This window comes from Ammospiza nelsoni, chromosome 23 (assembly GCF_027579445.1).
Source record: "Ammospiza nelsoni isolate bAmmNel1 chromosome 23, bAmmNel1.pri, whole genome shotgun sequence".
NCBI lineage: Eukaryota > Metazoa > Chordata > Aves > Passeriformes > Passerellidae > Ammospiza > Ammospiza nelsoni.
The window spans coordinates 1,777,227-1,789,327 of NC_080655.1; the positions used below are offsets into that span (position 1 = coordinate 1,777,227).

The window sequence follows — 12,101 nt, forward strand, 5'->3', positions numbered from 1 at the left end:
TGTGGGACACATGACCCAGCTGACATGGCACAACACAACAGCCATGAAGAGAGCTGCTGAGCCTGGGCTCTGTTCTGACCCACTTCCAGCAGAGGCACTGACCAGGGATTCCTGTGAAAATCCTCAGGTTCAGTGCACTTTGACACCCTGCAGCATCAGAGCCACACCCGGCCCTCTGCACAGAGCCAGATCAAGCTCCCACTTCAGCAGCTCACTCTGAGTGAGGCAACAGCTCTCAACAACAATTACCAACAGCTCCAGCCTCATTGCCCAACACCTGCAGACAGTTCAGCCACTGTAAGGTCAACAGGGTGCTGTGAGAAAGCAGCATTTCCACCAGTGGAGCAACACTGTGCAGCAACCAATCCTTTCCCTTGGCCTTCCTTTCATTGATGGCCATTGATGGCCAAATGATCCCTTCTCCCTTGGAAAGGAGCAGAGCCCTTTGTTCCTCAGGTGCAGGAAACCTGCACGGGTCTGTGAAGTGACAGCAGCCTGTGAAGGATCAGCTCAGGAACTGAGAGGCAGAAGGCAAGCTCATCTGCTCCCCTCAGAACCTGCCCACCATCTCCCACTCCTCATTTCCAGGGAGGCTGTTTTGGGTCAGCACAGACCCATGGCAAGCACACATTTAACTCCTGGGCTTGCAGCTCACACTAGAAAGGAACCAGACATCACTAACAGAAATGTGTCCATCCAAGCTAAAACCCCCCATTAGGAAGAGGCGAGCCCCAGCCTTATGGATGGCTCCTGGCAGTGAAAATGCATTTATTTAAACATAATGTATGGTGGGGGGTGGCAGTGGGGACAGAAAGGCTGGGCCAGGCATGGAGCTACATCAGAGAATCCCTCTGAGCAGGGGCAAATAAAGAGCTGCAGGACAGGAAAAATATAGGTCTGGCTTGAGTGCATATGCTGCTCTTTATTCTTAAAAGCATTACAGGCACTCTGCAACCCACTGCCATTAAGGAGCATTCCCAGCTGATGACAGGCCACAGAGCAGGAGCAGCCCCACAACACAGGCTCCAACACTGGCTCTGACCTCAGGCCAGGGCCAAACAAGCTTGGCTGGGAGAAGTGCGCAAAGGATCAGCCACTGAGTCAGAGAAAGCCAAGCAGGATCTTTGGGAGGGGTCTTTGGGGTCTGTGTGTGTGGCAGCAGGGCATCCCCCTGCCCACACCCTGGCCAAAGGCAGCATGAAGGCAGGGGAAGAGCAGGGAAATGGGAAGGCAACCACCCAGCATGGAGATGGGAGGGTTTGACATGGAGTCTGGTTCATTCAAAGCAGGAAAGAGGACAGAGATCCTAAAAGAGGACAGAGATTTGACAACACTTCCCAAATGCTGACAAACCTCTCACTGATTCTGTGTCCCATTCTCTTCTTCTGCATCTGACTAGATGGGGTTTTGAGGAACAGAGCAAAAGGAACATTCCTGCAAAAACATTCCTGCAGAAATTCAGTGACCTGAGCAGCATTATCAAAGCCATAAAGCAATATCCCAGAACTGCAAACAGGAACCAGAGCACTGCTCAGGTAAACATTCCTCACTCTCCATGTGCAGCTCAGCTCTGCTCCCACAGCACTGGAGAAAATGCACTACGTGGAAGAAAATACAATATTAAAAAATAAATAAGATGCAGGGAAAATTAGCAAGACATGTAGATGGTGCAGGCTGCTGGGTTCCACTGGAGCACAATTCCTTAGAAAGGTGCCAGACTTCCCCTTGGCCTTCCCTTCACTGAGCACTTCCAGAGAAATAGAAGGAAACCCTGGGCAGCCACAAATTCCTCATCAAAACCACCGAGCAGCTGATGCTGCAGCACTGAGCTGGCTGCAGCTGGCAACCTTGCACTGGGCTCTCCCTCCCCCTTCTCCTTTGTGAGATGATTTAACAAGCTGCAGGATCCCACGGGACATGTCAGTCAGCCAACAGCAATGGAGCATCGTGTCTGGAGCCCAACGTGTCCATCTGTGCTGCTCCCTTCTGACAGGCACAGAGCTCTGAGCTTGGAGTAAAAATGTCATCAAAAGGAACTTGTGCAGAAAGAACTGTGGTAGAGCACACGCCCTCCCCCACCTGCCAGTGCCCTTGTAGGGGATGGATGTGTCAATTAAGGGTTTTGGGATGGCAGAAAATGTGTCACTCTCAGCTCACTGTCAGACAACATCAACACACCACGAAGTAAATGTTTGTTCCCAGCACCCACAGAGATCTGATCCAATACACATCTTAGTGGGAATGTGGGATTTCTAGCACCTTGCACTTAGAAGGGTGTGGGGATGCTGATCCTTTATTTAAACATGGACACCTTCCTCCTGCTGCAGTCTCAGGCCTCTCTGCAGAGAGACAATAACCACCCATGTTCCTCCTATCTCAGCACTGAAAACTTCTCAAGGTCTGCGTGCTCTGCCCAGCCAGCCATGCTCCAGTGCTCCTCTGGGCCACCACGGCTTCTTCTGGGCACTGGCCCTTCCCTTTGTGCCATGTCACCCACACTCACATCCCCCTCAGCCTGGCTGCTGCCCACCCTTCCCAAACCCTGCTCACACCCCCAAATCCTGCCCAAACCCTGCTCACACCCCCAAACCCTGCTCACATGCCCCTCAGCCTGGCTGCTGCCCACCCTTCCCAAACCCTGCTGACATCCCCAAATCCTGCCCACCCTTCCCAAACCCTGCTGACATCCCCAAATCCTGCCCATCCCTTCCCAAACCCTGCTGACATCCCCAAATCCTGCCCACCCTTCCCAAACCCTGCTGACATCCCCAAATCCTGCCCACCCTTCCCAAACCCTGCTGACATCCCCAAATCCTGCCCATCCCTTCCCAAACCCTGCCCACACCCTGCTCACACCCCTGGCTGCTGCCCAGCCCTGCTGCCTGAACACTGAACCATGATGTGTCTGACCTGGGGCAGATGATGAAAAGCAGGTAAATAGGCCAAGTCAAGCAGACACAGAGATTCAGGGACCGAATTACCCCTTCCCTACAGCAATTAAAAAAGCAAATGCAATTATTTTGTACCAACAACTGCACACAGCGTGCACTTTTGCCTTAGGGAGACTGAAAGCAGTGAGACAGAGATTGGCACGACATCCCCCTTCCCCTGTGACATTGCCCAGATCAGTGACGGGAGGACTGTGAATCGGGGCTGGCCCTGCAGTGCTCAACTCTGGGCACACAGGGAGACCCCAGGATGCTGGGAGGGATCTTGGGCTGCAGGACACCAGGACAGGCAGGAGAAACAGTGCTGGAGTGAGAAGGGAATGAGCTGCTCTGATACCAAGCAGCAGAGTGACAGGATGAGAGGCAAGGCCCTGGAGGATTCAGAGCCACAACAAAGCTTCCACTGAAGCGTTTGGAGCACACTTTACCCTTGAACAGCCCACACCAGCAGCACTCACCCACATGGCTCCATTTAAGCCTGTACCAATCCCAGCTCCAGCTTAACCAGGAGTCCCTGAGGGCTAAAGAAAGACACAGCAAGGAGAGATTAACTGGCAACAGTTCGGGACACAAACAAGGCACTGACATAGCACTGACTCCAGAGACATTCCTCCTTGATGAGCTTTTTAATTGGGTGCCCAAAGAGCAAGTGACAGGGAAAGGAGAGAGCAAAGACAGGGAGAGCAGGAGGGCAAACAGAGAAGTGACCCCATGGTGGCTCAGATGGGAACATGGGGACACACCTGAGCAGCCACAGAGCTCTGTGACCAGCTCTGCTTGTCCTGGCAGTGCTGCACAGGCAGAGAAAGCGCTGACATGGACAACAGCTCCTAAGGAAAAGCTCAGGAAAAGAAGGATGGAAATCAGAAAGGACATCCTTTAACTCCAGAAGCATCCTTGAAATGCAGTCTGTTAGAGAGCAGGATCAGGAGTGAATGGCCAAGGCAGGAAATGATTCCAAAGCCCGAGATAGCTGCTAGGAGTTGTCATTACTTGTCTGTGCTATCTGTACAGAGATAAGGCTGGAGCTGAACAACACGAGTGCTGAGCTGAGGGCTGAGCCAGGCAGGCAGAGGGATGGAGCTGACAGCCCTGCCCTGCTCTGGGAGCCCTGGCAAGGGCAGGGACCCTCCCCAGGAGCTGCCAGGGGCAGCTGCACCCACCCCCAGTGCTGGAAAATGGAAACAATCATGGAACAGGCAGCAGAGATGTTCCCACGAATTTCATGGTGGATCAGCTTCCAGGCCTGGTTTCACCCAAATGCCAGCTCTGACCCTGCCTGCAATGAGAGCCTCAAACAGCTTTTCCTCACCAGAAAAAAAAACTTTGCTCTTTGGGGAATGTATACAGCATAAGATGTTCCAAGCCCCTTGAAATATTTCTGCACACTTCTCTGCAAGAATAACAGACCCAGCTCTGAGCCTTTTCTCTGCTCAATACAGCTCTCCCAGCCAGAAGCTGCTTTCAGCAGCAGAGCCTTTCCCAGCCTGACATTTTTAATGTACAGAAGGAATGTACATATGCCAGTCAGACTCCTAAATATATGCAGGATAAAATTCTCCATGACTTCAAACAATTTCAGGGTTACTGTGACTGTCCCAGCAAATAATTATATCTCAGCTGTAACAACTCACACCCAATAACAAGCAGGATCCTCAGAGCTTTTAAACCAATTCTCTTTAGTCTTTATTTCCAGTGAAAAGGAATGTCAAGGTCACATCCTGTTTCACTCCTTCTGTGAAATAATTTCTGTTGAGATTAGAGGAACTATTTCCAAAATGCCAAATCCAGCACGAATTGCACACATCCTCCAAGTTCCATTTTCAGCTGTTCTGACCCAGAGCAGATGAGCCCCAGGAGCTCAGACACAGCTTCACAGCCTGCACCAGGCTGAAAGGGGCACAGGGGCAATGCAGTAACTGAAAATCACGCAAAGGGGGTTAACAACACCCCAGGACAGGCACAAGTCATCCACGGGGATCACAGGATGAACTGAGGTCAAACATCTCTTACAGGGCAGTCAGCTCTGACAGAGTCCCCACAGTGCAGTGGGAAACCATGGCTAAGAAATCGCTGGAAAGAAGCACTAGGAAAAAACCAACACAAGCCCACAGGACACAGTCTCCTGTTTAAGTCATCTGATGGATTTCACTGTCCTTGTAACAGAACCAAGATGATGATGCAAAGCTTTGAAGCCTTCAGAGCTTAAGGCTTTATCCTAATCCTGTTCCTGATGCCTAAAAAAATTGTGCTGATTCCTGAAAGTGACAGCAGTGAGGGAGCCCACCTGGGTCCCTGCATGGGGGTGCTTCAAACCTGAGCAGGCACCCAGCCTCTGGAATCACATTCTGTTCTAAAATCAGGCACTTTGTAATGCCAAACTTGAGCGGATTTCTCAGTGCCTTAATTAGGATGAGGCAAAAGTCAATTCACCTCATTTCCAACCCACTTTAATATCAGATTTGAAAGACCACCTAAGACATCTTCAGCCTTGCTCGCCTCACAACAGCAGGCACTGGGATTAGATAAAAATCTAATGAGATAATGTATTTACATCATATTTATGGCACTGCCTCTCAGACAGGGTTTTGTTCTCGTGTACTGAGGACTATCCTCAGCACATGGCACTACAGACACTTCCTTTGAACTGGAAAAAGCTTGAGGTTTATTTTAAAATCTAATTTCCCTTTAAAAGAAACCATGTATTAAAACAACAAGGGAGGAGTGTGAATGTGCTCGGGCTCACCAAACCCAAACACCAACTCCAGCTCAGCTTTCCTCAGCTGAATAACTCAGGCTCCTGCAGTGTCCAGTGAAGCCATGCACACACACTCCTCTTGTAATTCCCTCAGCATCCTATGTCTCATGTACACTGATTTTCACCTGGAATCCTCAACAGCCACAAGACAGCAAGCCAAGAATGCACCAAACACAGACCCAGCACTTTGCATCCTGCAGCCTCCCAAACATTTCAACAGCTCACCCTCACTAACCCTGGGGAAACAGCCACCTCAACATCCTGCGTGTGCCAGAGCCTGCTAAAATCCTTGGCTTAGGAAAAAGGAAAAACCACACAAATCCACACACTGCTGAGACAGAAACAGTTCCAAACTTAAGCCCCTTATGCAGCAGTCTGGAGGCCCAACTGGATTTTCTTCCAGGATACAAACACCTGCAGGAATCCCTGCTGAGCATCCAGCACCACATTCACTTAAAGGGCAATCAAAAAAAGTTTAACTCCAATCTGATTTATCCAAACTTCACAAAGCTGAGTATTTCTCATTGAGTTATGGCACCGAGACAAAGTAATTTAGGATTCAGGTCTAGAAACGTGCTGTGATGTGCTGGACACCCAGGTACCACACGGCATTGATGTGGCCTGGCCCAGGGCAGGGCATCTCCCCACCGATGAGGGTGCAGGAGTGGAACTTTTTGGAAGCAGGACATAAAGAGCTCTGAGGCTCTCGGGTTTTGGGTAAAGAGGGCACATTCACACACTGCAGCTCAGATTTCACTCCAAAGGCAGCTGACACCTTCCTGCCCTGTGTTTATTGGAGCCTCTGCCCCCTCCCCAGCCCCAGGCTCAGCCAGCCCAGGTGCACCGACATTTCCAGCTCTGTTTTCCTCCCTCCTGCAGACAGCAGCTGTGTTCACTTCGCCAGTCGGTTGCTATAGAAACAAATCAATCCTCAATAGTTTTATTTTTACCAGTTTCTGTGAAATAGGATTTATCTCATTTCCATGACTAAGCTGTGCTCTGGAGTGAGCTCTCTGGGACAGTGACGGTGCCAGCTCAGCAGCGGGCACAGCTCGTGCTGCAGGGACAAGAGGAAGGAGCCATCACCCCTGTTCAGAGGCACCTTCTCATCCTGAGGAGGACACTTCACCTTGAAAGGACCCCACAGCCTGAGCACCACAGCACCCCACAGCTGCATCTGAGGAGCAGACAGAGCAGGGGGGCATGGCACAGCCCGGAAGGCAGTGAGCTCACACACGGTGGAGGTGTCAGCACTTGTTCCGTGCTGAGAGCCAGCCTGGCAGCCCTGGGGCACTGCCACAGGAGGGGCTCAGCCTCCAGGAGCTGCCTGTGCCTCGTGCCAGGGAAGCTGAGAGGGGCTTTCCTTTGGTCTGGCATGGCATGATGCATTTCCTCCACTCTCTAGTACCTGTGCTGTGTCACACCTTTCACCCATGGCTCTTCTATCCTGTTTGTTGTCCTCCAGTCTCACTGAAATGATGCATTACCTCACAAAACCCAGCTGCATGAACCCTGTTTCTTGGCTCAGCTGCTCCCAACACACCAAACACTGCTCCAGACATTCACCTCCAGAAAGTTCTGCCCCCTGCCAAAGGGCCTTCCCCAGCTGGAGGGGACCTGTGGCACTGAGAGGAGCAGCTCCTCCTCACCCACACGCACGGCTGGGGCAGAGCTGCTGCACAGGGAGCAGGAGGGAAGGGGAGACGCTGCTCCTCCTGCCTTTCCCTGCTGCTGATCCAGGGGTTTGTCACACCTGCCAGCTCCAGTGCTTCCCCAACATCCCCTGGGCAGAGCCTTCCACTTCCAATCCCCTCTCTGCCATCCAAACCCTGCAAACTGGAGCTGCCCACAGCCACTGGGAAGGGAGGGAGGCAGGGCTCTCTCAAGGGGGTTTCACTGGAAGGAAACCTCCCACCCACCAATTCCCATGCGCCCAAGAAAGCCCCAGGTGCTGTGAAACCACAAATCCTGCTTTGCCCACTGGCCTGGGTAAGTGGAGCAGAGCAGGGTTAATGCCCCAGCCTGGTGCCTCTGACCCAGCCCTGAACACAGAACTGCACAGACCAGAGCAAGCAAACAAAAACTTTCCAAAACTGCATCACAAGATCACACAGAGACAAAACACCTCAGAGTCACAGGCAGTAAGTGCAGCCTTTGAATTCTTCAAGAAGTACTTAGGAAACAATTCCCTGCTGAGCCCGGTGCACACCTGTGCCTGTGGCACAAGCACCTTCAGCAACCCCTGAGCTCAGGTGTGTAATTAAACAGGGATCCGTGCACGGGAGGGTGTGGAGAGAAGGTTTAGAGTGGGTGAGATGATTAATCACAGCAGCAGGAGCAGGGGAACCCAGCGTTGCCCTGTTCTGTGGGAATGCAGCAGGAGCAGCTCCCTCGGGATGGGGAAGGGAAGGGAGGGAAGCACGAGCTGGACAAGCCTGGCAGCTGCACCTTGGAGCCCTCCTGCAGGACTCTGTGCTTACCCACAGGCCTGGGGACACGTGGAGGGACAGACAGACCGACCCTGACCTCGGACAGGGCAATCCCCCCCTTCCCTGGCAGCAGCACCGTGTCCCTCCCCCAGGGAATGGCAGCACACAGGCACAGTCAGAGCCTTCCCCAGGAGTACACAGGGCACTGTCAGATCCCTGCTGTGAGCCATCAGCCGCTCCAGAACAAACACCAAACTGCACTTTTTAAAAAAGAACTCATTTTTCTGACTCCTAACCACCCCTGGACTGCTGGAAGCCACCGCAAGTGTTCTGCCATCCCACCACGTCACTCTTTAAACCAACCAGACCCCTGAGCAGCAGCTGAAAACGGGCTGGAACAAGGGCTGTGCCTTCTGTGGAGCAGCACTCGACCCTTCCCACAGCAGATGTGCACCCAAACTCCTCATTCCCAGCAGAAACGTCTCCTTGATACACTCCCTGGGGACTGCATGTCCCATCTGGGGCTCAGCAGCAGCCTCAGCCTCCCCCTCTGGCAACACAGAGCCAGACTTTGCACAGCAACGGATGGAAATGAAAAGCTGCTTCTGCAGCTCTGGCTTTAACACAACCCATCCCTCACTGCTCCTGGCAAAGCCTCCTGAATGCAGCCTGATAGCTCAGGCACAGACTGCTCTGTTGTTTCCCACCTCTAACTTCACAGTGAACCACTAAAAAACAATACAACAAATCAAATTCTGCAGCCTGGATGGAGAAGTGGCTCATAACCCCAAGGAACCTGGAGGATTCACAGAGCATCTCTGATTTCCGGACTTGCTGTGCATGCACAGGGTGGGTTTCTCTCCCTGGCTGTTCCTGCCTGTGCCACGGTCCATGGCTGGAACTGGAGCAGCCAGGCCTGGATGAGGGGCTGGGATCTGCTCCTGAGTGCTCATGGCAGCTCCCAGGGGCTGTGTGGATGCCAGCAGGGAGCCCAGCCTCCCCAAGCCTGGCAGCCATCACCTCTTTGTGAGCCCACCATCTGCTCTGGCAAATCCACACTCCCATTTCCCCCTCCTGCAGCCTCCTCATTCCCCAGGCTGGCTGTCAGCATTCCCCACTCCCATCAGCTCCCACTGGGATTTGTTCTGCTCCCAGTGCCCTGAGTGTTCCACCCTGGCACATTCACCCCTCCAAAGACTCAAATTGTCTGAAATTCCTCCTCCTGTGCCTTATCCACTCCATCCCCTTCTGTTTCCTGCTCACCTGCAGCCATGGGAGGTTGGAGTCTGTGCTGCCTCCACACCCAGCAGGGCCTGCTCGGCCTGGGAAGGAGCAGCACAGCCCAGACTGTGACAAAGTTCACATTTAACTGATAACACACTGATGGCAGTTCAGGTTACCTGATAAAACCCCACAATCCAAGGAATTTACTGCCAGGGCCATCTTCCACCACTCCATGGAGCAGCACTTGCTCTCTTTGGAGGAGAAATGGCCCAAACCAAAGAGTGCCAGCTCAGAGCAGGTGCCAGCTCAGCACACACCAGGTGTAATTGTGGGAATTCCAGGGAATGCCTGGTTTGTACCCCATCCAAAATTGTATCTTTGAGACACCTGAAGTGCAGAACTGACAGAAAGAGCAGTGACAGGCACCTCAGGAGAGAAGAGCTTTGGGAACAGGTTATCCAAACAGTGGGACTTAAACAGAAACTAAAACAGGGACCTGAAATTGGGTGGAGAAAAGAACAAAGGTGCTGGCCCAGCAGAGTGTTTATGATCCTGTTGTAGGAATGAGCTCTGGGGGAGGAGAGCAGCTCAGCAGTTCCTGTGTCAGGAGAGATCCTTACAGACATGTAAGGACCAGGGATCAGCCTGAGCAGGGCCAGGGGCTGCCCCAGGAAGGGAAAATACAGAGCACACAGTCCTGACTGAGGGCAGGCTTCTCCCACAAGCAAGGAGGGCAAAATCTACATCAGAAAAGCTCCCGTGTTCTAGCATTGGAAAAGGCGAGGTTTTCTCCACCCTAAAATTCATCAGTCTGCTCCCTGCAGCCTGCCCCAGCCTGTCTCCTGCACTCTCTGGCCTCTCCTTGCAGCTGCTTCTCATCAAACCTCGTCACAAGCTGGAAGAGCCAGAGCCCAACAAGTGGCCAGGAGGTGGGAAACAGCCACAAAGCTCCTGAATGGCAGCAGGTGGCACCCAGGACACCTTGCCATGCCCCACAACGCGCAGCCAGAGCAGGGATTGGTGTCACAGGCACAAACCCCGGCTGTGCAGGGAGAAACAGGCTCAGGGCCTGGGACCTGGCAGTGTCACCAGCAGGTACAGCCAACAGCCACGGCAGTGAGCACAGAACGTGAGTGACAGCTGTGACGGTCACCTTCCTTCAGACACGTGCACCAAGCCCTGTTCACATGTGAGAAACAGTAACGGGGATGGCCTGGCTCACCCTGGCACCACAGGGCCATGGCACCGTGGGCACTGTCCCAGGGAAAGGCCCCATCGTGCCCAGGTGCTGGATCAGGTTCAGCTCACAGGGTGCTCAACCCTCTGCACTGATCTGAGCCCCCTGTGGGCACATGCATCCCACTCAAACTCAGACTGTTTAATGCATCAAAAGAGAAGAACAAAGCCTGACCCAAGGGTAGATTTCAGAAAGGCAAACGTGTGCCCCAGGGCAGGGTGAGCCCTCACATGCCTGCAGGCTTCTGCCACCAGCACAACCCGCAGGTATCTAACTGGGCTATGTGAAAGGAAAAATGGATCAAATTCAGCCAAAAAGGGGCAAGTCACATCCCTCCGGACAGCCAGGTTGCACAGCAACAGTGTCCCTTGGCCCTGGACACAAAGCTCCTCCACAGCTCCCAGTACAAACCCATTGCCCAGGGCCCAGGAGCATTCCCATGGCCCAAAGCTGCAGCTCCAGCAGCGAGAGGTGATGCCAAAACACGGGAAAGAGAAAAAAACCTAACAAATATCCAAGAGCTCTAACCAGCAAATTCCACAGCACGGGACTGAGGACGAGCCGTCCCCAGACCCGGCAGGGTGTCACTGCCAGCCGCGACAATGCCAGCGCAGGGCCCGGACACCCGGGAAAGTCACACCGGAGATCCCGCACGGCGGGACCGGGACCACACGGAACCGGCCCCGGAGCCCTCCGGACACTCACAGCCCCAGGGCCGCCCTCCGCAGCACCGGCACGGCAGCGCCCTGAGGCCGGGGGGACCGGGGCAGCACCCAGAGTCACTGTCTGTGCCCTGCCAGCCCACCGAGGGCACACAGCCCCGGCAGCTCCGGTGGCACCGAACGCTCAGCGGTGCCCAGGTCACACCCGCTCACAGCCCGCACGCTGCACGGTCCCAAATCACCGGGATCCCCCAGCTCGGGGCACAGACCCCGGTGTTCCCCGCAGCGCTGCACCCCGGAACCCCTGGCACCCCTTGTCCCGCAGCGCTGCACCCCGGAACCCCCGCACCCTCTGTCCCGCTGCACCCGGAGCGCATCCAAACCCTTCATTGCCCCCCGCCCGACAGCTCCCGCTCCCCTCCCGGCCCGCAGCCGCCTGCCGGAGCCCCCGGTTCATCCCCCGTTCCTCAGCCCCGGGCCGCGCTCACCTGAGCAGGCTGGACAGCGGGTGCCCCACACCGACGCTCCCGCCGCTGCCGCCGCCGCCGCCCCCCGCAGAGCCGCCGCCGCTGCCGCCGCCGCCACCGGAGCCGCCGAAGCCGGAGCTGAGGCGCTTCCCCGAGAGCAGCTTCTCCACGGCCGGGAGGTTCCCGGTGCGAGCGGCCTCCAGCAGCTCCTGCTCCTTCCCCATGGCCGGCGCGGCCCGGCCCGGCCGCCCGCGCGACTTCCGGGGCGGGGCCGCGCCGGGCTCGGGGCGGGGCCTGAGAGGGCGGGGGCCCGGTGGGCGGAGCACGGGCGGGGTCTGAGGGGACGGGCGGTGCAGAGGGCGGGGTTTGTGTAGGC

The 12,101-nt window shown here is 54.7% G+C and overlaps 1 protein-coding gene across 3 annotated transcripts in view; it reads right to left on the reverse strand.

The window, feature by feature from the left end:
* The window catches only part of ANKS1A (ankyrin repeat and sterile alpha motif domain containing 1A), a 73,593-nt gene extending 61,619 nt beyond the window's left edge, over positions 1-11,974 (reverse strand). For all 3 annotated transcript variants that reach the window (XM_059487817.1, XM_059487816.1, XM_059487815.1), the window contains exon 1: positions 11,747-11,974. In XM_059487817.1, coding sequence (XP_059343800.1) covers positions 11,747-11,949 — 203 coding nt within the window. In that variant the 5' untranslated portion in view covers positions 11,950-11,974. The remainder of the gene's footprint in view (positions 1-11,746) is intronic.
* Between the last annotated feature and the right edge of the window lie 127 nt (positions 11,975-12,101).